The 27,832-nt window shown below is 48.1% G+C and overlaps 1 protein-coding gene and 1 pseudogene across 2 annotated transcripts in view; one reads left to right on the plus strand and one right to left on the minus strand.

Annotated features, from left to right (window-relative positions):
• Positions 1 to 503, minus strand: LOC111529499 (annotated as a pseudogene). The gene has a single exon (XR_002727447.1). The product of XR_002727447.1 is annotated as a 60S ribosomal protein L32 pseudogene (transcript).
• LOC113219580 (FERM domain-containing protein 5-like) overlaps positions 1 to 27,832 on the plus strand; it is a 334,349-nt gene that overhangs the window by 305,427 nt on the left and 1,090 nt on the right. Inside the window, exons 5-12 of the mRNA XM_026447859.1 lie at positions 2,446 to 2,543; positions 6,205 to 6,328; positions 9,888 to 9,975; positions 19,997 to 20,085; positions 23,190 to 23,253; positions 23,791 to 23,882; positions 26,649 to 26,723; positions 27,615 to 27,683. Of these exons, the coding sequence (XP_026303644.1) occupies positions 2,446 to 2,543; positions 6,205 to 6,328; positions 9,888 to 9,975; positions 19,997 to 20,085; positions 23,190 to 23,253; positions 23,791 to 23,882; positions 26,649 to 26,723; positions 27,615 to 27,683 (699 nt within the window). The remainder of the gene's footprint in view (positions 1 to 2,445; positions 2,544 to 6,204; positions 6,329 to 9,887; positions 9,976 to 19,996; positions 20,086 to 23,189; positions 23,254 to 23,790; positions 23,883 to 26,648; positions 26,724 to 27,614; positions 27,684 to 27,832) is intronic.

Genomic DNA, 27,832 nt, shown 5'->3' on the forward strand with positions numbered 1-27,832 from the left:
TTTTTTTTTTTTTTTTTTTTTTTTTTTTGCAGTTTTTACATTTATTTAAACAGAAAACGTGCACACGAGCTGTCTACTCATTTTCTTCACTGCGCAGCCTGGCATTGGGGTTGGTGACTCTGATGGCCAGCTGGGCAGCTCTTTCCACGATGGCTTTGCGGTTCTTGGAGGAAACATTGTGAGCAATCTCGGCACAGTAAGATTTGTTGTACATCAGCAGCACTTCCAGCTCCTTGACGTTGTGGACCAGGAACTTCCGGAATCCACTGGGCAGCATGTGCTTTGTTTTTTTGTTGCTCCCATAACCAATGTTGGGCATCAAGATCTGGCCCTTGAATCTTCTACGAACCCTGTTGTCAATGCCTCTGGGTTTCCGCCAGTTACCCTTAATTTTGACATGTCGGTCTGACTGGTGCCGGATAAACTTCTTGGTTCTTTTTTTGACGATCTTGGGCTTCACAAGGGGTCTGAGGGCGGCCATGATGCCGAGGAGGAGATGGCTGCCACCTTACTTGGAGAACTTTTATGTCTAGCTAGAGGATCATAAATACACCAGTTAGCACCCTGTGTCTAGCTTAGGGTTTGTAAATACACCAATCAGTACTCTGTATCTTGCTAACCTAGTGGGGACTTGGAGAACTTTTCCCTCTAGCACTATGTGTCTAGCTCAAGGTTTGTAAACGCACCAATCAGCATGCTGTCAAAACGGACCAATCGGCTCTCTGTAAAATAGATCAATCAGCTCTCTGTAAAATGGACCAATCAGCAGACTGTGGGACCAATCAGCAGACGGTGGGGTCAGATAAGGGAATAAAAGCAGGCTGCCTGAGCCAGCAGCGGCAAGTGGCTGCGTCCGGTTTCACACCGAGGAAGCTATGTTCTTTTGCTCTTTGCATTAAATCTGGCTGCTGCTCACTCTTTGGGTCCATGCTGCCTTTATGAATTATAACACTCACCGCGAAAGTCTGCAGCTTCACTCCTGAAGCCACCGAGACCACCAACCCATCAGAAGGAAGAAGCTCCAGACAAATCTGAAGGTCTGAAGGAACAAACTGGGGACAGACCATCTTTAAGAACTGTAACGCTCACCGTGAGAGTCCGCAGCTTCATTCTTGAAGTCAGCGAGACCAAGAACCCACCAATTCCGGACACACAAGGAGGACAGAATATCATAGTGATGAAGAGCCAAGTTCAGGGGTCTCACAGTGCTGAAGTTGAATCCTGGCTCTTCCACTTAGTTGTATATCCATGAGAAAATCTCTAAAGCCTCAGCTTCTCTATCTGGAATAATGGGGATAATGTACCTATCTCAAAGTGTTACGTGAGCATTAAATAAGATATTGCATGTAAAGTGTGTAACAGCTGGACTGGCAGATCGTAAGTCCTCAATACATGTCAGCTACTGTTTGCTCTTGTTTTTGATATCCTGCTTTCACCTGAGGCAACAGCTTTTTGTATTTAAAGAGGTGCTGGTCCCAGGTTTCTGCTTCGTTTGTATGCTTCCTTCACCGGTGCCCCTTGTTGCATCTTTTTTGAGACCGGGTCTCTCCGATTGCCCAGGCTAGAGTGCAGTGGCACAATCTTGGCTCAGTCTTCTTTTTTTAATTGTTTTGTTTTGTTTTGTTTTTTGAGACAGTCTCACTCTGTCCTCCAGGCTGGAGTGCAGTGGTGTGATCTCAGCTCACTGCAAGCTCCGCCTTCTGGGTTCAGGCCATTCTCCTGCCTCAGCCTCCCGAGTAGCTGGGTCTATAGGCACCTGCCACCACGCCCGGCTAATTTTTTATATATTTTAGTAGAGACTGGGTTTCACTGGTTAGCCAGGATGGTCTTGATCTCCTGACCTCGTGATCTGCCCGCCTCGGCCTCCCAAGGTGCTGGGATTACAGGTGTGACCCACCGCGCCTGGCCGACTTAGTCTTCTTACACTTTATTCCATTTCAAAGGTCTGGTTGACCTTGGTAACTGCAGGCTGTTTCCACATATGGACAGATTCTCTTGGCAAGTTGAGACTGAACTCTTCCTGGGCTAGTTCCTTCACCAGCCGTTCTACTTAAGAAGGAACATCAGCCAGCATCCAAGGCAGATAAGGGCCCAGTTTGCCAGTCTCTGATGGCATAGTTTTCTTTTTCGGCACCGGACCAACTGGGGCTGGCTCCTTCCAAGCCCAGCACTGGGGGTGATGCTTTTACCAGGAAACAGCCATTTCTGTTTTGAGCTACAGGAGGAAACTGACATATTTTGAACTGAACCTCAAGTCAGTTTAGGGCAAAGTACTTGAGTTTCCAGGGGAATGGAGAATGTATTTGTTCTACAATATGTTTTAAGATTTTTTTTAATGTAGTAAAAGTATTCTGACAAAGATTTTGATAGGCTTACATCACATATTTCTATCTTTAAAGCAATCAAAGAAATCTTTTTATAGTTCATTCTCTGTTTTCTCTCCAGGTATTTAGTCTTCCTCCAGATCAAAAGGGATCTCTACCACGGCCGACTCCTCTGTAAAACATCGGATGCTGCCTTGTTAGCAGCTTACATCCTTCAAGGTAATGACTTTTGACAGGATAATTTTGCTTTTCATGCCAAGCACTGATTACATTATTTTCAGTTACCACTGATGACTCCTTCTTGAATCTAAACAGTATCTAGGCCAGTTGCTGTGGCTCACGCTTGTAATCCTAGCACTTTGGGAGGCTGAGGTGGGCAGATCACCTGAGGTTAGGAGTTCAAGACCAGCCTGGCCAACATGGTGAAACCCCATCTCTACAAAAAATACAAAAGTTAGCCAGTGTGGTGGCACACACCTGTAGTCCCAGCTACTTGGGGGGCTGAGGTGCAAGAATTGCTTGAACCCAGGAGGTGGCGGTTGCAGTTAGCCAAGATCACACCACTGCACTCCAGCCTGGGTAACAGACCAAGACTCCATCTCCAAATAAATAAATACATAAACAAACAAACATCTAACTTGAAACAGAGTTCAAGTTAGAGGGGTTTTTTGTAGTTTTTTGTTTTGTTTTGTTTTGTTTTTTGAGACAGAGTCTCGCAGTGTCGCCTAGTCTGGAGTGCAGAGGTGTGATCTCGGCTCACTGCAACCTCCACTCCGCAGGTTCAAGCTGTTCTCCTGTCTCAGCCTCCTGAGTAGCTGGGACTACAGGTGCATGCCACCATGCCTGGCTAATTTTTTTTTTGTTTTTTGTTTTTAGTAGAGACGGAGTTTCACCATGTTGGCCAGGCTGGTCTCGAACCCCTGACCTCAGGTGATCCACCTGCCTAAGCCTCCCGAAGTGCTGGTATTACAGGTGTGAGCTGCCACACCCAGTCAAGTTAGAGGATTTTGCTTGGATTTCCTAGAGCCAGAAAACACTGAACGCTCAACCCTAAACTGTGCCTGAGTTCTTAGTACCAGTCCCTTAAAGTCATTCTGACTCTGTTTTAGGGATTTGCCCTGGGCCCCTGGTTGCGAAAGTCCCTGAGACTCTGGAGCGTAATTAGGCTTGATTTTTTTTCCCATCCTCTTAGGCAAATCTCCAAGATAAGAAGCATCTTAGAATTCTAGTATCTATTTCAGAAACCTTTTAGTTCAGTGTGCTCAAAGTTGAAAGTGTTTCCAAGTAACAAGCACATTTCCTAACAGGCTAATAAGTAAGAGTTGAGGCTTACGCAGCTGATGCCCAGATTGGCTTTTTTTGCAAAACAGTAGGAGACATACGCACTCTTCATACACATCCCCTTCTGAGATGCAGACACATTTAAGTGCCACTTCCTAGATTTCTCTTAGTCCCTAGGCCTGAAACTGCCATTACTACTGGATCATTTTGGACCATAGCACTAAAATGATGAAGTTTCCCCCAAAGAATCTGAACTCTTAATTGGAAATCCCAGAAGCAACTTTGTGCAGAGAACTTGGAAAGTGCTTGCCAATAAGAAACTAAAGTCGTTCTGGCACTAGAAATATCACTGCTGGCTGCCTGTGTTAAGAATGTAAAATTTAGCCCATTGCCACTTTGACTTCTGAGACTCTTGTTTTTAAAATCATCTACATGGGGAATCCAGAGCAGGTACTTAATAATTTTAAGATACCCAAAGATGCCCCTTTGATATATATATATATATATATATATTTTTTTATTTTTTTTTTTTTTTTTTTTTTTTTTGACAGGATCTGGCTCTGTCCCCTAGGCCAGAGTGCAGTGGCGTAATCTCGGCTTACTGCAACCTCCACCTCCTGGGCTCAAGTGATCCTCCCCCCTCAACCTCCCAAGTAGCTGGAACCACAAGTATGCACCATCACGCCCAACTAAATTTTTAATTTTTTTGTAGAGATGGGGTTTCGCCACATTGCCCAGGCTGATCTCGAACTCCTGAATGCCCCTTTTGTTTTTAAAGAGAAAGCCTGGCCTGACCTAAGTCGAGTCTTAAACTCTAGTCTTTTCTATAGTTTTACCCAATCATTCGTTTTTCTTCAAAAAAGTACTTGATGTCCAACCTTGATGTTTTCCACTTGGAACTTTCTAAATAAAATCAATATAAATGACTCCGGGCCAGGCACAGTGCCTCACAACTGTTACTCCAGCACTTTGGAAGGCTGAGGTGGGAAGATCACTTGAGTCCAGGAGTTTGAGACCAGCCTGGGCAACAGAGTGAAACCCCATCTCTACAAAAAAATTAAAAATTAGGCCTGGCGCAGTGGCTCACGCCTGTAACCCCAGAACTTTGGGAGGCTGAGGCAGGCAGATCACGAGGTCAAGAGATCGAGACCATCCTGGCCATCATGGTGAAACCCCGTCTCTACTAAAAATACAAAAATTAGCTGGGTGTGGTGGCACGCACCTGTAGTCCCAGCTACTCGGGAGGCTGAGGCAGGAAAATAGCTTCAACCTGAGATCGTGCCACTGCACTCCAGCCTGGTGACAGAACGAGACTCTGTCCCAAAAAAAAAAAAAAAAAATTAGCCATGCCTGGGGTGTGCACCTGTAGTCTCAGCTATAGGCTGAGGTGGGCAGATCACTTGAGCCCAGGAGGTCAAGGCTGCAGCAAGCTATGATCATGCCACTGCACTCCAGTCTGGGTGACAGTGAGACCCTGTCTCAAAAGAAAAAAGACTCCAAGGCTCAAGGTCACCCCAGACTTCAGATTTTGGTCTCTTGATAACAGTAGAAGTTCCCAAGTAATTTGGAAGACTCAGTGAGTAGGTTTGTAGTGGAAAAGTACAAGCCACAAGTATAATATTCAGCCATGGGAGGAGGGCACGTTTTCCTCTTAATATTTACTTCTCTCTCAAGACTTCACATCTGAAGTGGTTGTGGCTCTCACCTGGGAAGGAAAAAGGGCACCCACAGAGTAGCTGGCCCCTCCTCTTTCTTTTGTCATACCCACCATCCTCCCTGTGGAGAGTTTCACGTGGAAAAAGCTGGATTCTGACCTGGGTGTGGAAAGTACTGTGGGTCTTCTGCCCTCCTACAGTTTACTGCTCTGAGATCTCATCAGGTTGAGAGATAAACTCTCTCTGTGAATAGCTGGAGGAGAAAGGCTCATACCGGGCAGGGACTTGAGAAATGAGCCTTAGAACTTGCTGCTTCTGAACTCAATGATCCTTGCTGGTTACAGCCAGGCTTCCCACTCTGCAGGCCGCTCCAAGGAACCTGGCACCTGGTCAGCCCTTAATGAATATTTATTCAAATTTATTAATTTGATTTGATTTGAACTGAGGGTTGAGTTCTGAATTTGGATCGCAGCTCATTCATCAATTTACTGTGTCCCTGCTAACATCCTCAAACTAGGTTGTAGACCTCTGATCTGGCTGAGGCCCAAGAGGATCTCCCTTTCTGATCAAGCTCACCATTTCCTGTGCTGCACAAAGAGCATTGTTCCTAGACCCTCTTCTCATGGCGGAATGGATGACGACCATAGTGCAGGCCTCTGCTCTTTCATTGTAAATTTGCTTGTGACCTCAGAACACAAGGCCAGCTCTCTGTCTCTCTGCATAGACTTGAACGCCAACCCAATGTGTGCATCTGGGAAAACAAAGGTGGACATGCTCCTGAAGGGCCTGCCCTCTGCCCAGCTGACAGCCGTGCTCAAAATCCACTGTTTCCTGTAAATCTGATGTGTATTTTGGCTTTTGCTCTGTGTGCTAATCTCTTGTTGCTTTGTCAATGATGATTTACCTGTCTCCATCATTGTTTTCTTCCACCTTCCTTTTGAAAGCGGAGATTGGGGATTATGACTCAGGGAAACACCCTGAAGGCTACAGCTCCAAGTTCCAGTTTTTCCCTAAACATTCAGAGAAGCTGGAAAGGAAAATTGCCGAGATTCACAAGACAGAACTCAGGTACGTGGCACTTAGTCAGGCCCAGAACACTGTGGCTTCTTCACAGCCTGAGCACACAGGCTCCACAACGTGTCCTCCGCTCTCGCAGACTGTTTACTGACACAGAGTGATGCTCCCCAGCCTTCCTGACCCCAGGATGTACCATTGTCAGTGATACACTGACAGCACAAGTCACAGCACAAGCCCTGTGGGCTCCCTCTCCAAGAAGAGCGATATAGGCTGAAGCTTTAAAGACAAGGGAGAATTGTGTTATAGGGGAAACAGAGAGGGGCTGGCCTTTGAAAGGCATTTACCTCACTAAGGTATTTAATGAAGATACAGAGGAAAGCATGAACTGGGGAAAAGGAAAAGATAAACACAAAGGAAACTGCATAAGAGAAAAAAGATGAAAGAAAAAGTCTGGGTGCGGTGGCTCATGGCTGTAATCCCAGCACTTTGAGAGGTTGAGGCAGGTGGATCACCTGAGGCCGGGAGTTCAAGACCAGCCTGGCCAACATGGTGAAAACCCATCTCTACTAAAAATACAAAAATTAGCTGGGCATGATGGCAGGTGCCTGTAATCCCACCTACTCCGGAGGCTGAGGTGGGAGAATCGCTTGAACCCGGGAGGCAGAGGTTGCAGTGAGCTGAGGTTGCACCACTGCACTCCAGCCTGGGTGACAGAGCGAGACTCCATCTCAAAAAAAAAAAAAAAAGAAGAAAGGAAAAGGAGAGGTTGAGTGAGGATGTGAAAAAGGGCAGGCCTCTGCTGTCAGTCTGTGACAGTGTGACAGGTGGCTTCTCAGCGGAGGATGGAGCTGATTCATAAATGCTGAGGGTGCCTTGGGAGCGCTCTGGTTCAGGACTATGTCCTCAGCCCCGCCTAACTCAGGCCCCCCACCATACCCTACCCGGAGTCCCCGACTTTGCACAGAGGGAAGTGGAGGAGACGTGCCTTCAAGGGTGGCGCCTCATCTTTCTCAGCGTCTCTCACTTTGCCCAGAATATGCTGAATACCATAAAACAGCATTAATGCAGTCTTTCACACACATGAAGTAGGATTTTCTACAAAGCCTGATTTTTAAAAGCAGCAATAGGATGTTTGGGCTCCACTTGGTGTACAGCACAGATTCCCCAAACTGACAAACTGAGGAAAAAAGGGATATAGAATGCAGTGTTGGCCAAGCGCAGTGGCTCACACCTGTAATCCCAGCACTTTGGGAGGCGGAGGAGGGCAGATCACCTGAGGCCAGAAGTTCGAGAGACCAGCCTGGGCAACATGGCAGAAACCCTGTCTCTACTAAAAATGAAAGTAAATAAATAAAAAAAGCCAGATGTGGTGGCACACGCTTGTAATACCAGCTACTCAGGAGGCTAAGGCATGAGAATCGCTTGAACTGGGAGGCGGAGGTTGCAGTGAGCTGGAATCATGCCACTGCATGCCAGCTTGGGCCACAGAGCGAGACCCTGTCTCAAAAAAATAAAAATAAAAAAAAGTTATGTTGTCATTATAATACATTACAGCTTTAAAAAAATATTTTAAAAGGTTTGTGTATCTACTATTCTGAGGAAAGACTATGCCTGGCAACAGGGAGCAGAGCTGGATATATCTAATGCTAATACTAAGCTTCAACTTGTTCCTTCCCTAACCACAGGCCCCCAGAAACCCTTCACTCAATGATTTTACCAACAAATATAACCCAAAGCCTCCTTCGCCTTTGTAAACAGACCCCTCTGCCCATGCTCTGTGACAGGAGGGGTTCCTGGACACCCCCCCCCCCCCCCCAGCGGAATGGCAACACCAAACAAATGGAATCTTGCGTGCTTCCCGCCCCTCTCCCTGGGTGTGCCTTCCCGGGTGCAGGACCCCGCGGCTCCTCGAGTCACTCTGTTAGGGAATAGCGACCCCTTGTGGTAAAAATCAGAATAAACACGGGCTTGTGGTGGTGGGGGCAGTGTCCTCAAGGTTCCTTCAAAGAGACCAGGGATGTGCTGGAACTGCTTGAAGGGCTTTAGGAGACATGAGAATAGTAGGGACAGCCCTCCAGAAAGGTGTTCAGAGCAGGGGGTCCCCCAGGAAATGATGCCCGCTTTGAGGACCCTGAAGGTTTGGGCCAACTCCAGGGGTAAATGAAGCCCCCAGGGCCCACTCCCCCTGCAAACAAGGACACTCCCTGGAAAGGGAAGCCGTGCTCTAGGCAGCCCTTTGCTTGCCACACAAATATTTTCCAAACTTACCTTACGTGCCTCAGGTATGCTAGTGGATGCAGAAGTCTTTATTCATAGTAATACCCCTTCCACAGGTACTTCTTCCACAGGTCCTGCCTCGTCTTCATCATGTAAAAATACATCCATGCTTCCTTTATGCAGCGGTGATATGGGCTCTTGAGAGCACAAACTGTATACTGTGTTTCTTCGTATATTTTCCAGCAAGTAGCACGAGACTGGCACATAAAGATGCTGCCTGACTGATGCCTCTCCAGAGGGACACTAGGGAATCCGGCCTGCTTCTCCTTGGGGTCGGCTTATCTTCCTGCCTGGCCATATCACCTGAGGCAAATGATAAGCTTAGAAATGAGCAATGTGCAGTCCTGCCCACCAGCCATCAGAGATGTTGACTTCACAAGCTGCCCGCCCCTCCTCACCAGAGCCAGCCCTGTATCTGTAGAAGTACATCTGCTTTGCAGGGCTCTGGACCCAGGCAAGAGCCTGATGGTGATTCTGCCACTGGGTCTGCAATGAGCCCATCAACACACCTGCTAAAGAGGCAGTGGGAAGGGGTGATGCCAAAGGCCCCTTCAGATGGCCTGGAGCCGGAGCTGATCTCTGCCTTTTTCAGTGTCTGTCTTTCTCATGGTCATCACCCTATGGACAGACAGCTGTTGTGGAGCATGGGACCTCAGTATTGTCTCCTTCTGCCTCTCCTCACCCTACTTTCCTGTGTTTCCTTTTGGCAAAGGAAAAGGGCTGGGTGGCACCAGCCAGCTATATGAGCCCCTTCTTTATATTTCAGTCTAGATCAGATCACATATGAGAAGCCTATGATCTGCCTCCAGCCTACAGATGTATTTTGTTTTACCCCATAGTATTTTAAATTGTGAAATACCACAGAAAAATCAGTATCCTTTTTTTTTTTTTTTTTTTTTTTTTTTTTGAGACAGGGTCTAATTCTGTCACTCAGGGTAGAGTACAGGGCTGTGACCATAGCTCACTGTAACCTTGCACTCCTGGGCTCAAGCGATCCTCCCACTCCCACCTCAGCCTCCCAAGTAGTGGGCCCTGCATTCTCAGTAATGGGAATCTCAGAGCTAAGGTGCTGCTGGCACAGCCCCCACCCCTCCCCATTGTTCACACTCAGCCCAAGTAATTCATTATGTAGCCTGCCTCACTCTGAAAACGTTTGAAGACAGTCAGAGACTCTAGCAGGAGTCTCTGAAGTTGGTCCTAGAACCAAGCAGGGAGCACACCCTAGAAACATTGAGATGTGTGGCTCACCCTGAGCACGTCTTCATAGAGAGTTACCCCAGAGGAACCTGTGGGAACAAGACACCTTGAAACCATCTCATTTTCTTTATTCCAGTGGTCAAACACCAGCAACATCAGAGCTGAACTTCTTAAGAAAAGCACAGACATTGGAAACATATGGAGTGGATCCTCACCCATGTAAGGTAAGACCCCCTGGTTGAAGACTCTGTGACCTTTCCTCCTCTAGAAGGTGTCAGGAGCAAGGGCCCCCATGCCTGCGCTCGGAGGCCCCCTTCCACGTTTACATGGCTGGCACTTTCAGTGAGATATCAGAGAAAATGCCTCCTTTGAAAACTCCTCTGGATCCCATGCTGCATAATTTTGTGGTGCCACATCAATGTCAGAGGAACCGAGGCAAAGTCAATCTAAATAACAAATCCAAAGCTAGTGGGTAATTTGGTAGAAATGAAGAGAGAAGGGATGTGGAAGGCCCCCCACAGGGAACGATCAGAGGCGGCGCAGTGACTGCCCACCCTTTCCTGACCTGTAATCTAGTTTCTTTCCAAGAGTGGGTTTTATTGACTGCAGTGGCATAAGTCACTGCACAGAACTGCAGTGGAGTCACGTTTAATTCCATTATGCGCCTGTGAGGGATAGACGGGAACCAGCCAGGGAGGCTGCCCAGAGAAAACCTCTGTAATTACTCACACACATCTGGCATTTTGGAGATGAGCGGGGGCAGCCAGTCGCTGCCAAGGCCTGCGCAGACCCGTGGCCCCTTCCGGTCTCTCTCTGAGGCTGTGGCCCTTCATGTCACCTCCTGTCCCTGTTGCTTTGACACTGCTGGTCTCTACCTCAGTTTCTCCACATTTCTGCCTCTCTCTTTCCATTACTGGAGTGTGTCCAGTATCACCAGTAAAACCAACTGTCAAGCTGATCTGAAGGAAACAGTATCAGTCAGGAACAGGGAGACATCAGTGTTTTCCTCCTAACTGGAGAGGGGATACTAAGTTTCAAGCAAAAATTAAAAGAATAGTCCATTAGTTTCCTAGGGCTGCTGTAACAAGTGTCACAGACTGGGTGGCTTAAAGAACAGAAGTTTCTTGTCTCACAGATCTGGAGGCTGCAGGTCTGAGATGATAAGGTGTCAGCAGGGTGGGTTCCTCCTGTGGGCTTTGAGAGAAGGATCCTTTCCAGGCCCCTCTCCTTGGCCTGTGGATGGCTGTCATCGGCCTGTGTCTTCACGCTGTCTTCTCTCTGTACATGTCTCTGTCCAGATTTCTCCAAAGACACCAGTCATATTGGGTTAGGGCCTACCCTGACAACCTCAGTTTAACTTAATTACCTCTATAAAGATCCTGTCTCCAAAGAAGGTCACATTCTGAGGTACTGGGGGTTACGATGTCAACATATGAATTTTTGAGGGCACAGTGTATAGCCCATAACAAACAGGAATGCCGAGCGTGGTGGCTCACGCCTATAATCCAGCACTTTGGGAAGCCAAGATGGGCTGATCACGAGGTCAGGAGTTCAAGACCAGCCTGGACAACATGGTGAAACCCTGTCTCTACTAAAAATATAAAAATTAGCAGGGCATGGTGGCACATGACTGTAATCCCAGCTACTCAGGAGGCTGAAGCAGGAGAATCGCATGAACTCAGGAAGTAGAGGTTGCAGTGAGCTGAGATTGCACCATTGCACTCTAGCCTGGGTGACAGAGCGAGAGTCTGTATAAAAAAGAAAACAAAACAGGAATGAACAGGCACAGTGACACAGGGACGGAGCAGTGTCCTTTCGTCCCTTGGTGAGGAGATGGTGATTTATTCTTGCCTAGGAGTTATGAACCTTGAGAACATCCTGCCATTCAGAAACCCTGGTCATCTTCCCCACCCCACAGTTCCCGATCCACTAGCACAGCCTGCTGCAAAGTAACCCCTGTGTTCTTGGGCCACACTGTCAGAAAACACATTCGTGCCTGTTATACCAGAGAATCGACATTTGGATATTTACACATTAGCAAAACTTCCTAAACAATGTCCTCTGTGTAACAGATGCAGTTTAAACCCCTCCATAAATTGCTCCGATACTGTTCGCGGGGCACCCACACAGGAGTGAAGAGAGCTTTGGATAAGCTGGCCCTGGGCTCCAGTTCTCATCCCCTGTTGACTGGGGCCTTTGGGAGCTTCTCTGAGCCTCACTTGAAAGTACACAGTATGTGTTCAATAACTGTGCTCCCTGAACTGCTGAGTCACTCCAGGACCTTAAAGACAGCTGCCTGAAGATATGGTCATCAGAAGGGGCCAGGTTACCTCTGCATTTGACTCCAAACCTGCCCAGTCCCCTTGAGGCCACACATAGCATCCACCTCTTCAGAGATGGGTCCCTGAGCAGGGTTGAAAAGACATAGAGATGGGCAGACAGCGAGCCCGAGGACTACACTGACTAAAGGGGGAAAAGGGATTCTCCACCGTTGCCCATGGGAGTCTGGAAGCTGTAGTGGCAGCCAGCCTGGTTTCCAACCCAAATACACAGGCACCCCAGGACTGTGAGACTCCTGTCTCAGCCTTGTCTTGGGTGAGTTTGTCCATCATTGGATGCAGAGAGGCTGAAGAGGCTGCAGGGAGGAACCAGCATTCATACCAGGCACTGTTGCGGCCCAGTTACATATGTCACGCCCTCTCAGTCCCACAGCATCAACTCCTGGAAAGGAAGAGGGAGGGAGGGAAGAAGAGATGTTTGTAGCATGCCTCCCATGGCAGCCTCAGTGGAGTCTTTTCACATTATTTTCTCATTTAATCCTCACACCAGCTCTGGAAGGTAGATGTTATTCTCCTTGTTTTGTAGATAAGAAGACTGGCATTCCAGGAGGCCAAAGTTCACCAGCCCTGAGCAGTAGAGCAAGAATTTGAACTCAAGTTACTACCCATTGTTATGTACCCTATGGAAGAACAGAAACCCCCAGGAGACTTCTGCTGGGGGAAGGTGGGAGTGCTCAGGTCTCTTGTTCCTGAGCCCTGTGCCTGTTCCTCACCCAGGGCCATGCCAGGGCCCTATTGCAGACCCCACACAAAGCCCCTCAGCTCCTCTCATTAGGCTCTGACCATGACTCCTCAGCTCTCCCAGCAAAGAGAACAGTTCAGGGGCCTTTACTCTTGTTATTAAGTAGAGTCGCTTGAGTGATATGCTATCAAGTGCTCGCCTTAATGCTGCTACAAGAAGAGCTGAAATAACCTGGCACACTTGGTGTAATAAATACTGATGATTTCTATTAACAGAGAGGCAATTACTGGGCCCAGAGAATCTGGGGCATGCAGCCCTAGGGAGGACAGAAGAAGAGGAATCATTTTGATAATTAAATGAGAGCAGAATAACGCTCTAGCTTAGGCTCTGTCCCCTGGACTGATTAAGAAGCTGCTGTTCTTCCTATGGACACTGATGGTTTCTTTCTGCCCAGAATGTCCTTGTCTGGCCCTGGGACCAGGAAGAGGAGATTCTACAAATGCTGAATGGGACAGCCAGAGAGCCCTATTAGCTAACACCCAAATTCTGAAAGTGCAGGACAAGGCCGTCCTGCATTCTCTGCCTTGACCCTCAGCCCCCAACTCCTGGCAAGAGCCCCAGCAGCCCAAGCCTACAGCTGCTGGGGGAAGAGAATGAAGCAAACCACTGGCAGTCCGTTGCTACATCTGTTCCCTGGCCCTGACAGCACTCCAACTTCAGGAGCCACCATCTGCTCCATCCAGGTAGCCCTGAGACTGGTGGTTTGGCCTGGGTCTCCTGCAGCACTGTACTTTGGCCTCCTGGGCCCAACTTATGGAGATGTCCTGTTAAACCTCATGGAGTAGTTAGGCCTGTTACAGATACCCACTTGTTGTTAAGTCTTGAAGGTACCATTTATTGAGAGTCTGTCTGTGCCAGGCTCATACATTATCTCATTGAATCTTTACAACATGACTGCCAAGAAGATATTCTTGTCCTCATTTGAAGATAAGAATACTAAGCCTCTGAAGATGCAGACGAGAAGTGGTATGAGGGACATAAGTCCCCTCTAAGGGGCCAACTAACATGTCCAAAGGTACTGGGTAATACAGTACTGAGACTGGAACCCAGGGTTATCTGAGTCTCAATGCTGGGCTTTTTCAATTACTATTCATGGTCTTCCTTCTGGAGAGATGGAATTTAGGAACTAAGCACAACTTATTGCCAATTCTGACACAGAAAGGACACTGATCTACAAGAATATTGATATCATCTCTCTTAGTCCATTTTCACACTGCTGTAAAGAACTACCTGAGACTGAGTAATTCATAAAGAAAAGAGGTTTAATTGACTTATAACTCCGCATGGCTGGGGAGGCCTCAGGAAACTTACAATCATAGTGGAAGGGGAAGCAAGGCATGTCTTGTATGGCAGCAGAAAAGAGAGGACGCCGGGGAAATGCCACACTTTTAAACCATCAGATCTTGTGAGAACTCCCTCACTATCATGAGAACAGCATGGGGAAACTGCCCCCATGGTCCAGTCACCTCCCACCAGGCCCCTCTCCTGTCACGTGGGGATTAAAATTCCACATCAAATTTGGGTAGGGACACAGAGCCAAACCATATCACCATCCTATAAAAATTTAATGTAAGTTCACTAGTGTCTTTATGTCTGCTCTGTATAGACCGGGATAAAATTGATTTCAACAGGATCTAGGTTAGATCAACCACAAAAATAAAATTACACTGTCCCTTTGCCGTTAAAGTGGAATCATTACTTTCATAATCCAGCCACTGAGCCAGCTGTCTAAAGAAGAACCCCTTCCCCCATCTTGACAAGTTTCTCCTCACTTTTTTTTCTTTTTTTTTTTTTTTTTTTTTTGAGATGGAGTGTCACTCTTTTTGCCCAGGCTGGAGTGCAATGGCCTGACCTTGGCTCACTGCAACCTCTGCCTCCCAGGTTCAAGTGATTCTTCTGCCTCAGCCTCCCAAGTAGCTGAGATTACAGGTGCGTGCTACCACGCCCAGCTAATTTTGTATTTTTAGTAGAAATGGGATTTTACTACGTTGGCCAGGCTTGTCTCAAACTCCTGACCTCAGGTGATCTGCCCTCCTTGGCCTCCCAAAGTGCTGGGATTACAGGCATGAGCCACCATGCCTGGCACCCTTCACTTCTGAGAAACAGAACAAGAAGGATCAATGATGGCTCTCCCACCCTTGGGTGGGCCCCTCTTGGCTGTGCGGCAGGTAGGATGTTAGATTTACTGCTGAAATGAAGAACTTCACCAAAGGCACCTGGTGCAGTTTCCACCAGGAATTCTCTTTCTGAGCTGTCATGGAGTAACACCAAGTCTCTTACAGGGTGCCTCCTCCTCCTCTTCTTCATTTCCATTCTAGTTTACGGTGGCCAAGTTTAAGTGTAGTATATTCAGACTAGGTGATTTTCATGACTGACTTCAGTGTCCAACTGTGAGCTCTTTCAGAAATGGGCATAGGTATCTGGTAGAGCATGTGGAATCATCTTCCAGAGGGTTTTATAAGAAATAGTGGCTTCATTCATCAAAATTGAATTAGTTTGAGTCATGCCCCAGAGAGGGGACAGGATGACCCTAGAGGCCTAAAAACCAAGAAGGCGTTGCCTACTCAGTCATACCCAGTGTGTCCTCTAGGGTGGCAGGAGACAGATGGCTACTTTGAATCCGGAAGTGGAACCGGTGGGGACTAGAAATGGTGGCCAGATGTTCCTGCTTCTGCACCAGTCAGTGCTTTGATTTCCAAAAATCCTTTCCTGGGCAGAGTGATCATCTTAGGGTGAACTTTGCTGGTGTTGACCGACACAGGTCAAGTTTGATGGCGAGGGCCATGTAAACACATGAATGACAAGGAATGCATGTTCATCCCCTCTCCAAGAGAATACCGTTGGCCACATCCTAGCAGTAAGATATTTGATCTATCTCCCTAAAATCAGATGGAAGTAGTATTTCTCCAGGTATACATTATTGTCCTCATTTTACAAATGAGGAAACTGAGGTTTGGAGAAGTAAAGTCACAGCAAAGAAGAAGCAGAGCTGGGATCCTAAACTGAGACAGAAGCTCTTTTCACAAGGATGAGAAATTGAAAACAATTTTTTAACCTCACCACTGAAGAAGTGAACTAGATTATTTCGACTATTACCTGCTGCAGAGTGTAGTTGGCAATATCCACAGCATAGCTATCAGGACCCTAGTTTGTATTCCACCTCCCGACTCTGTTAATGGCTCAGTCCTGTGGGCACTGATTTCATAGGGATGGGAAGGGGACAGGGAAGAAGGAGAGTTCAGCTTCATAAAATGGGAGATCTGAAGAACAGGCGACTGTTGACTCCACTTCTCACCTTGTCCTCATTCCCTCCTCTTTTTATCATGCAACTTGTTATTTTACGCACAAACTCCAAGGACAGGCTCCCAACAAGAATGACAAGTCAGATAGAAGAAAGTGGAGAAGTTCCAGGGAAGGTGTCAGAGTGGCTGCCTGCTTATATTTTTATGCCAGCACAGATGTGAGATTTCTCACTGTAATTCAAGTCCCTTCCACACTGATTGCTGAGCCTCATGTGCCAGAGGCAAGTTGCAAACATCCCAGCTGTCACCTGCCCCTGTGGACACCAGGTGCCAGGGTCTTGCAGTGGCCTTCATCTGCATCTATTGCATTTGAAGCAGTTTGGAGAACTGCTCTCTTCCTATGAGATTGGGAACAATTGGGATTGTTCAAGGTGCTATTATTGCTTATGAAATGATGTGGCATCTCATTGGGGTTTATTCCCAGCTCTCTGCTCCAAAGCAGCCAGTCTGGTTAGGAGAGGCTGTGCTTCTCTAACTCTAATACCTGCCTTCACTCAGAGGCCAGCTCTGAGGTATCTGCAGGATGCAGGGCAACCTGGCCAGCACCGCCCATCTTGTGGGACTGCATCTTCCCTTTGCTCTGGCCTGAGGGACACAGGTCACTGAGAGGACTCTGGTGGATCTCTGACTGTCGTGGCCTCTGTTCCCTTCCCATTTTCACTTCAGATTCATGGATCACCCCACTATTCCATGGTCCCCTAACAGTGAATTACTTCTACTTTTTTCATTCTAACCTCCCACTTTTTGTTTCCTAACTAGCAAAATTTAAATCTGTCAACATCAGGAAAAATGGTAAAATGTTAGATTTCTTTTAAAAAAGGATTTGTATTAAGTTCAACAAACTCAGCTAACTAGTAGCAGGTATAATAATATTAATAACAAACACATGCCAGGCGTGGTGGCTCATGTCTGTAATGCCAGCACTTTGGGAGGCTGAGGTGGGCAGATCACTTGAGCCCAGGAGTTCAAGACCCACCTGGGCAACATGGTGAGACCTTGTGTCTAAAACAAACAAAAAAACATGGCCACTAGCATTTGTGGGGTGCCTCCTAAACATAACCTATGAGGTAGGTAATATGATCAACCCTCATTCTAAAACAAGGAGTCTGACCATGGAGAAACTAAGGACCTGGCCACAGTCACACAGTGAGTGGCAGAGCCGGAGCTGGACCTGAGCGGTTTGACCCAGAGCCCGCCCCACTGTGGTTCTAGTGGTGGTGCTCTTCTGCCTGTCACTGCCCATATGAGCCAGAGTGAAAGAAGCAGAGGGGGGCCCTCTGTTGCCTCCCTCCCCTGCCTTCCCCCCACCTCCCTTCCCTACTTCTTTCCCTGTTATTTCAAACTGTCCAGTAGCCTCCTGCAGGCCCAAGGCTTCATTTCCATCCCTCCACCTCTCCTTTGTAGGTCTTTCCTCTATCTCAGCAAGCATTATGACCCCCTCCGTGCCTCTGCCCCACCTCTGCTCCCCTCTCATTTTTACGCACATACAGACATTCCCCACTGCAGCCAGACTGGCCCCTCTGACCCACCCCACTGTCTCACACCTTCATTTGCTCAAAATTTTCTGCAGGCCCTTTCTACACCACCTTTCACACAATAAGGTCTCCACTCCCAGTCTCTGTCTTTCTAAGCCTGCAGTTGTAGGACTTCCCTGGGTCCTGCTTACACAGTGAGCAGAAGAGGCAGAACAGGCAGGCTGCCTCCCTCCCCCACTTCTCCCAGTCATTCTCCCCTCAAGGCCACCCTTCCCTGACCCATACCTCTGCCAAGCCTGCCACGTTAGCCCTGGTGCCTCCTGGCAGGAACAGTGTTTGTGTGCAGTGCCTGGTACTCAGATATTAATAACCACCACCAGGCACTGATGACAAGCAGGAGGAAATCCAGCCCTGTGGCTTCACAGTGTCTGCATTCCAGTTATTTTTAAACAGCTTTTTGCTGTGCCCATGACATTGTGCTTGTAGCCAAGTGTCTGGATCATGACAGACCCTAAGGAAAGGACAATAACATTACATTAATTGCAAGTGTTTGCCAAACATATACTTAGTTTATTCCCTGGACCCAGATGCTCATACTTGTAACCCTGACTCTGAGAGAGAGTTTTAAGGCAGAACTGGACTGCTTCTTGAGGCAGGACTCATGAGGCCCTGCAGAGGCCCCACTGTTCTTAGGACCAATCAGGTAGAGAATCTGTGCCAGAGAGGCGAGCCCTGAACGTGGAGAGGCCAGGAGAGCCAAACCCCAGGCCGACCTGGCCTGGCAGCCTCAGCCCCGACACCCATGCCTCACGCTCAGTGACTCACGCCCTGACTCCATGGCACCACTTGAGCTGTGTGGCCCAGAAGACTCTCCCGCAGGCATATTTGACCAGCATCACGGCATAAGTTTCTGGTCACCTCAACACATTTACACCCTCTCCATTGCCATTCATGCAGCCTGACGCCCCTGTTACAAAGGAAGTCCCTCTGGGAGGGCAAAATCCTCCACCCAGCCTAGTCCTCACTCCGATGTGAGGAAGTGAGACCTGCAGCTTCTGCTCCATCCCCTCCCCACTGTGTTTAACAGAGCCTCAAGCCTGGTGTTTACCCACTGAGGGTGCCAGTGACCAGGAGGCCCTCTCTGTTGGTTCAGGCACCTCAGGGCTGATGGCAACTGTTCTATTTTGCCAGTTGCTTCTTATTTTTTTCTTCAGCTAAACTTTCCTGAGGGGCCCAGTGTTATAGGACTGTTATGAACATAGATAACAACTCCCCCACTCTTTAATAACAGCCTTTTAAGATATAATTCACGTATCATAAAACGTTTTTGTTTTTTGTTTGTTTTGTTCTTTTCAGATGGAGTCTCACTCTGTTGCCCAGGCTGGAGTGTACTGCTGCAATCTTGGCTCACTGCAACCTCCACCTCCTGGGTTCAAGCAATTCTCTTGTCTCAGCCTCCTGAGTAGCTGGGATTACAGGTGCCCGCCACCACGCCTGGCTAATTTTTGTCTTTTTAGTAGAGACGGAGTTTCACCATGCTGGCCAGGCCGATCTCAAACTCCTGACCTCAGGTGATCCACCCGCCTTAGCCTCCCAAAGCGCTGGGATTATAGGCATGAGCCACCGCATCTGGCCAAATGTGCCCTTTTAAAGTGTACAATTCAGTGGTTTTTAGTATATTCGCAGAGTTAAAAGATCACAACCTGATTTTTTGTGACTGGCTTCTTTCACTTGGCACAGTGCTTCCAAGGTTCACCTGTGTTGTAGCATCTGTCCGTACTTCATTCCTTTTTACTGGTGAATGAGATTCTACTGTATCATAATATACTACTTGTTTGTTCATGTATCAGTTAATGGAAACTTTACACTGGAAGATGGATCGGGTTGTTTCTGCTGTTTAGCTCTTAACACATATTGCTGCTATTAACATACATGCAACAGTTTCTGTGTGGACATGCATTTTTAATTCTCTGAGCACATACTGAGGAGTGGAATTGCTGGGTCATGTGGTAACTCGATTTTTAACAATTTAAATGACTTTCAAACTCTCTCAAAGTGACTGTAGCATTTTACAACCCCATCAGCAATGCATGAGGTGTTGCCATTCTCTTTGGATGTTCACAGCAACCTTCTCAGGTTGGTATCATTATAATCTACAACTTACAGATCAGGACACTGAGGCTCAGCAGGTAACTTGCTTGTAGTCGTGTGACTGGCAGGTGGCAAGGCTGAGACTCAAACTATGGTCTTGTGATTCCAGAGGACATGCTTTTCCCTCTGTGACCTACTGCCAAGTATTAACCCCGCATCACCTGTGAACAGCTGTGTTTCTTACCCTTTGACCTCTGTGCCTGCATCACCCGATGAGAAGTCTTTCTGTGTTGCAGGACGTGTCAGGAAATGCTGCATTTCTGGCCTTCACTCCTTTTGGGTTTGTTGTTCTTCAAGGAAACAAGAGGGTCCACTTCATTAAATGGTGAGCATCTTCATTTCCAAAATAGGCTCTTTGTATCTCACCAGCTGGGGAGGGGCGATGGTTCCCATGTCCTTTGTCCGTGATTGGGCAGTTCTGGTTCAGAGCCCTCTCCAAAGCCTTGTGTTGATAGTGTGGTAACTGATGCAGGGAGTGGCCTCTTCCTAGGGATCCTGTTCTTCCAAAGGGGTGTCCCTGAGAGCCAGCAGCCTCTCCAGAAAGGAAAAGGGATACAATGGTTTGATTTCTGGGGAGGGTGAGAGGCCTGGGGCTGGAGCCAGTGTAAGTGGAGCCAAGTTCCTGTGAGAACTGAGTCCTTGGGGCCGTCACCCACTGAGGGTCGTAATCAGCCCTGTTGAGCCGGCTGTTCTGGAGCATCTCTGTGGATGGCTTAGTGCCCTTCCCTGCTCTACTAACAAGGGAGGGGCTCACAGACAGTGACATCTGGGGCAGATATAAGTCCCCTGTTACTTCGGCAAAACACCCTCCTCAGACCAGCCCTCACTGTGGGCATTGTGTCTGCAAAAGCTCAGTTGCTGCTGTCTCACTCCTATCCCTCTTGGGCATTTTAAGTGTCCTCAGCCTCCAGGAGTCACATTCCCACTCTTCCTTCCTTCCCTCCCCTCTCCATTCCCATCTAACAGGCAAGAGCCACTGCCTCAGCTGCAGCTACTCTGAACTGCTTCCTCTCCTGCCCCTCTCTGTTTTGTTTGGGGTCTGTTCTCTGCGTGCCTCTGGGCAGACTGGTTTGTTGATTGACATTTGGTTCTCCTGGAGACCCTTTAGCTGGCCAGTCCATACAAACATCTGTCAGCGTCATCAAAACATTTTGCATATTCTACTAAGCTCCTGTGATTCCTGTACCTTCCTGGGCCTCAGACTGCCAAGTCTAAGCTGACCAGCTCCTCCGAGGGGCTTAGATGAGTGGCTTCCCTTGGTCCAGCAGAGCTCAGTGGGGGGAAGTCTGTTTGGCTTCTTTGTTTTCTCCAGGAGAGCTCATGAGGAATCTTGGGTATAGTTGCTTCCTAGTCAGCGTTCTGCTGGGGACACTGCAGGCCATCTATCCCACTGTGCCCTCTTCAGCTGGGCCACTGAGCTTGTGCTTGAGGACAGATACCACCTTTCCAGCCCATCTTGATTTTGTGAAGGAGGGCATTACAGTCGTCAGCCAGAGTGCTGGTGAAACTGCTCGTCACACATGCAGGGGGGCCTCGACTCCCCAGGACAACAGTCACGCCACAAGGCAGCTGCTGCCCTGGAGTTAGCAGAATACACCCCAACATACCTGTTTCCTAGGCATCAAGTCGGCTCACTTCACTGTGCTCTCTGCGTGAAGATGTGAGGATTTGGAATCTCCTGTCCAACAAAATGCTTTTCAGAAAAAGACAATGAGCAGGATCAGGCCACAGCCCTCCTAGTGTGGGGTGTCTGCTGCCTGGATACGTCTGGGCTATCGATGTTCCTTACAGGGCCCAGATCCACATTCCAACCAGAGTAGCTGCTGGGTGAGGTCCCTGTCAGGGGAAGTGTTTGGCTAGAAACAAGTAGGACACACCTGCCACAGACACCTGCAGTCCCTAAATTATCCCCACCCCTCCAGAAACCATGATGGCTCTTGGTTCTCACAGACGCTTTTCTTTCCACGGCTTCTCTCATGCACCACTTCTGGAAGTCTCCTCGTCACCATGTGTCAACTCTGTAATAATAGATGTAAGCCCAATCTCACTCTCAAAATAAAACTCCTTACTTTCCTAGCTTGCTTGTTGTAACCTAGGTGATCTGTGTGCTTGTCTATATATTAGCCAATTGGCATTTATTGTATTGTGTGTGTGTATGAGATTGATGGCTGATTGAGAGGGAGTTTGAGAGGGAATCAAAAGGGAAGGATGACCATGTGGCTTGTGTTAGCTAAGAACTGGTGGTCAGAAGTTGTGAAATCTCATCCTGAACCAGCCATGATTTTCAGGAGCATAGAGAACAAGTGATTTTCCTCTGTCCCCTGAACTTTTTCCAGCAGTAAGTTGGGTACATGATTCTCACTACCTTTCTATTATTTCCTAGGAGATTAAGGAAATCTCCTTAGAAGTCACAAAAAAAGCAGCAGCCAAATGGAGGTGAATGTGCATGACAAGACCACCTTGGGGGTCCCAGTTGGGTAGAAAAATGGGGCAGTGACATGGAGAGGGCCGAGAGGCTCCAGAGGGCAGCTATGTTGGGCAGGTACAAGGGAAGTGAGGAGCAACCAGTACTGGAGGCCTAGTTCCATGGCTCTCAGGGACATTCACCTAAGACCTGGTAGTTTTTCCATTTTGCAAATGTAACCAAGGCTGAGAGCAGGAGGTGGATGTGGAGGTGAGGTCTAGGCCATGCCATGTACAGTAACCATGTCACTTCTTCTGATTTGTGTCTGTCCCACGGGTGATGTACCCCAGTATCCTGTTTGCCTCTTTTACTGCAGCCATTCACTGGGCTGGTGGCTTCAAGGATTTTTCTACAATAACCCCTAAGCCCCTTTCCTGGTCAGTACGCTGCATGACTGTTCCATGTAATCTGTTCTCTCTCTTTGGTATGTTGCCCTGCCCCGCTCCCTGAGATTGTTTGACATTTGTCTGCATTAAACTGCATTTTCCATCCAGTGGCACAGTCACCTGAAAGACTCAACTCCCTCAGAACCCGGTTGCATTGTTTCTCATTATTTGCTGTATCTTGAACTTTGGCCTCATCAGCTACCTGTGGCATCTTACGTTTGACAGTCCCATCCAGATAATGCACCTGTGTTATGAACCCAATCCTGAAATGACCCCGGATATTCTGCCTAGACTCACTTTCCATGCAAATGTTTCCCTTTTACAGCCACTGTTGATAAGCCCGAAATCCTCCTGTCACCCTATTACTATAGTGTGATTGACCAGAAAACTGTGGATTGAACTGTTTCAACAACGTTCTCTAAGGCCACTGCGCTGCTGTCTTGTTTCAGTTCTGATTTTGGCTAAAATTGTGTCTGTGCCTGGAGCCCCTTCCAGTTGGGGTGGGCTGTGCATCTACAAGATTTGGCTGTCAACAGGCAGCCCGCAATGAGGTGACAGGCACTATCTTTGTACTTCTAGGAATGAGGTGACCAAGCTGAAATTTGAAGGAAAGACTTTCTATTTATACGTAAGTCAGAAAGAGGTGAGTGCTGGCTTCCTTCTCTTCAGGGAGGGCTGGGGTGACAGGATGCTTCCCGGTGGCCAGAGCCAAGCTTGAGGGACCCCGTAGAGCCAAGCCACCCGCATGCTAAGCCAAGACCAAGGTCAGGACCTGCAGGTACAATATGAAGGAGTGGGAAGGCCCTGGAGCACAGGACTTCCTCGGGGATGCTGTTGACACCCAGAGCTTTCACTCAAGAAAGCTTTACCTCCAGGAAATGCAGAGGAAGGCTTTTTCTTTCATGTATATGGGAATTCCAGAGGCAAGGGCTACTTTCTCACCAAGAGCTCTCCTGGTTCAATTTGTGCCACTTTTGTGCCAGCTGAGATTTACCGATTGGACTTGCTAAGTATGATGTGATACACTGAACAGAGCTCTGCCTCAGTGGGTCCCGCGGGCCCTCCCCTCTAACTAGCTAGCTGCCAGGGCCTCTAACAGCTCTGGGGTCAGGGTCCTTGCCTACTTCACCCTTTGCTTCTCCATCCACACTCAGCCATATCAATGTGGAATTTTTTGCAGGAAAAGAAGATTATTCTTACATATTTTGCTCCAACTCCTGAAGCATGTAAGCACCTCTGGAAATGTGGAATCGAGAACCAAGCCTTCTACAAGTGAGTGGATACATGTGATGGGGACTGTCTTTCTCAGAGCCAGAGTCACAGAGAGTCAGTGACAGGAGGCCAAGTGCCCAGGAGCCTGGCGCAGGGTAGCTGGAAGTGGTCACAAGCTTGACAGTTACCGAGAAGCCAGGTTGAGGCCAAAGGCAAGAGCTTTGCCTACCAAAGGGATTTTGTAAAGAATGTGGGGCTTGTGTGTTGTTTTCTTCGATTCGATTAAGAAAGTGGTTATAAAAGCATGAGGTAGTGAAGAAATGGCCTATCGAGGGGGTGATGCCAGGTAAAGTATGTCTCACTAAACCCCTTGGTCTTGTTTTTAAAATATACCATAATGATTTATGCTTTACTAAGATGTATCTGAATGAGGTCAAGGCAAGACAGCATGTGGTATATTCTACCTGCGGTGAGCCCTGCTCTCACCAAATGGCCCTGACAGGCCAGGTCCCGGTTCCAGTAACCTGAAGGATCCTGGAGAGATGAGAACTGCTCTGGGCTGAGTGGCACCATGCTCCTCTCCAGGGAAGATTCTGCTGCCTGCTGGCTGCTATGGGATGCTGGTTGGCAGAACTGGGTCCTCCCAGTTGCCAGGGCCACAGCCCCAGAGGCTGTTTCTTAGACAGGCATTCTGAATTGCTTAATACTCATTCTGTGTTTATACCAGAATCAAGGATTCACTGAATCGGCAGTGAGTTCTTTTCCTGAATACACTCAGGGGAGACTTTGGCATGGTCACACTTCCCTCCTGTTCAGTCCATACTATCCATAGAAAGTCAAGAAAACATTTATTTTCTTTTGCTACCACTGTCCCTTTGCCTGTGAGGATGTAATCCAGGTTTGGCCAGCTACCGGAACCTAGAGAGAAGCAATCTGAGATGCAAGCTCCTGCTTGTGGGACTGAGGAGCAGCCCAGGAAGGACGGGGGTCCCATGGGTCTCCCCAGCAGAGAGGAAGGCACTAGCAGACAGGGGCCTACTCCACACTGAGCTGTCCCTGCCCTGGGAATGGCGTATGTGGAAGCGTTCCCTTTCTCTCTGCCAAAGGGTCTAATGCAAATGGAAGCAGTCTCCTTGCCTCTTGTCTTTTCATGCCTTCAGCACCATTTCTTAAGGGCTTGGTTTTCCCATCTGTGTCACGGAAACAGAAGTGTGCTTCTGAACCTATGACCACAGTTGGTTTCTGAGTCTTCCCACGAGTAGATCTCCATACCCACCCAGCCCTGCCTGCACCCACACTGGAAACGGAGGTCATTTTTCAGTTTTCCATTGCCTCCTTGATGTTCTCGTTAAATGATAAAAGTCTCTAGCCTGGGTCAGATCCCCAGGTAGGCCAAGTCTCTGGCAGCAGCGCTTTGGCCTTGCCCTCAGTGTCTCTCACATACAGATCCCTAGTCCTGCCTTTGGCCTAGTGCCTTGGCGGGAGCCCAGTCAGATGCAACAGCATGCCCAGGCAGGAGAGTAAGCAGCTCGGATGTCCTGGAGCCCTGAGACTGGCAGAGATGGTATCTCCCAAGAACTGTTCATGGATTGTGGAGACAGCTCCTACTCACTGCTCATAGCACAGGTTTCAGACCCACATGGGTTCCTGGTTGGATCAGTATCATAGGCACCGGGGCGTGTTACAGGTAGATCCCATCTTAGGAGGCTTCTCGGGCCGGGCGCGGTGGCTCAAGCCTGTAATCCCAGCACTTTGGGAGGCCGAGATGGGCGGATCACGAGGTCAGGAGATCAAGACCATCCTGGCTAACACTGTGAAACCCTATCTCTACTAAAAAATACAAAAAAAAAAACTAGCCGGGCGAGGTGGCGGGCGCCTGTAATCCCATCCCAGCTACTCCGGAGGCTGAGGCAGGAAAATGGCGTAAACCCGGGAGGCGGAGTTTGCAGTGAGCTGAGATCAGGCCACTGCACTCCAGCCCGGGGACAGAGTGAGACTCCGTCTAAAAAAAAAAAAAAAAAAAAAAAAAAAGGAGGCTTCTCTGTGAGCTGCTGTGCCCAAGCTGAGAGAGCTAATGGGCTCAGTGAAGTCACCCAGGAGAAAGTATTACAGAGCTCCACATCAGCTGTCTGCAGCTTCAAACGAGATATTAAATAGACATCCCGGAGGAGGGAGGAAGGCTCCAAGTTCAAATACATGATGGAACTTTTATTAAAGTTAAGGTAGTTTCTTCATCACAGGATTTCTCAGTCTTTACCATGGTCATGTATTTTAGGACCCTCCAAAAGGGAGATGGAACAGGAAGGACAGCCCCCATCCTCTTCTCTACCCACAATTACCCAGACATGGACACAAAATCAAATGTTGGGACTAGAAAGGAGACCCCTAAGGTCCAGTAGTCCCAGCTCTATCATTTTATAAGGGTGAGGCTAAGAGAGAAGGAAATTTGCCCGAGGTCACACTGCTAATAAGTGACCTGGCTGAGATTAGACGGGTGGCATTCTATTATTCCCCCAGACCATCCACCCTAGCATGTATTCTCTCAGTCCCCCTGGTAAAACCTATGAAGCATTTTGGGGGAGGCTTCACTCTCCTGACACGAAAATGGGTTTCCATGCGACAGTCCTAGGCACTGAAGCAAGAAGGCAGCTGGCTATGAGCACAGCCCCCAGATCCTAGGATAGTGAGAGTCAGAGACAAGTGTGGACTATGAAGGGCCTTTTCCTGAAGTTTTAAGTAGCCTTTGGAAGAAGCTGGGGATGTGCTGCCTTAGCCTGTGTGAGGCAGTTCAGGCTGTCTATCACACTGGACTTTGCCTTGCTGCAGGCTGGAGAAGTCAAGCCAAGTCCGCACAGTGTCCAGCAGCAATTTATTCTTTAAAGGGAGCCGGTTCCGATACAGGTAAATAGTGACAGTAAGTAACCATTATGGATCTATTTTCAGACCCTTCTGTGGAGAACACTCAGTGGTCCTTATCCTTTAGAACAGAGAAACGGGAGGACTCAGAAAAGTCTGAGGTCTCCATCCAATTCTCCTGTCTTATGACCCTTTATTCCCTTCCTTCCCTATAGCTATTTGTCTGTAGGGTTTTAAATGTATATTGGCCGGCCACAGTGGCTCACGCCTATAATCCCAGCACTTTGGGAGGCTGAGGCAGGTGGGAACTTGAGGCCAGGAGTTCGAAACCAGCCTGGGCAACATGATGAAACCCCATCTCTACTAAAAATACCAAAAAAAAAAAAAATTAGCTGGGTGTGGTGGCACATGCCTGTAGTCCCAGCTACTTGGGAGGCTGAGGTGGGAGAATCGCTTGAGCTCAGGAGGTCGAGGCTGCAGTGAGCTATGATTGCACCACTGCACTCCAGCCTGGGAGACAGAGCAAGACCCTGTCTCCAAGAAAATGAAAAATAAATGTGTATCTTCTCTTTCCCTTACAATAGCAGCAAAACAAGAAGTGTAACAGTGATTCTTTTCATCACTGTAAGGTTGTTCTTATGTATTTTCTTGTGATGTAATTGGAACATGCTGGAAATTGAGGAATTATTCCTAAATAGAATGGAAGATCCTAAAGACTCTAGAGATGGAGAGAGCTCTCTCTCAGATAGGCTGTCATAACACTTTAGAACTCTGTACCCCAGCAAGCAAGCCTTTCTCCATGACCAAAACATCGTGGAAAGGGCGGGCCACAGATGCCATTTCCTGATTCAGGGAAAGCACCTGAGATCTTGGAGAGGAGCTGTCCTGGAACACAGTCTCATTTCTTGCTACTTGTTTCTATTATACTACTTACAGCGGCCGAGTTGCAAAGGAAGTCATGGAGTCAAGTGCTAAGATCAAACGGGAGCCACCGGAAATACACAGGTAGGCTGCCAGGGGCTTCCCCCAAAACAGTTCTATCTCAGATCCCAGAATCTCAATCCAACAGTTTGAGTACTGTGAAGCCCCTGGCTCCAGTGGCTACCAAAAGGTCCAAAATAAAGCAGAAGGCTGAAGAAACTTCTCAGAAGGGA

The sequence above is a fragment of the Piliocolobus tephrosceles genome, unplaced genomic scaffold, assembly GCF_002776525.5.
Source record: "Piliocolobus tephrosceles isolate RC106 unplaced genomic scaffold, ASM277652v3 unscaffolded_108, whole genome shotgun sequence".
NCBI lineage: Eukaryota > Metazoa > Chordata > Mammalia > Primates > Cercopithecidae > Piliocolobus > Piliocolobus tephrosceles.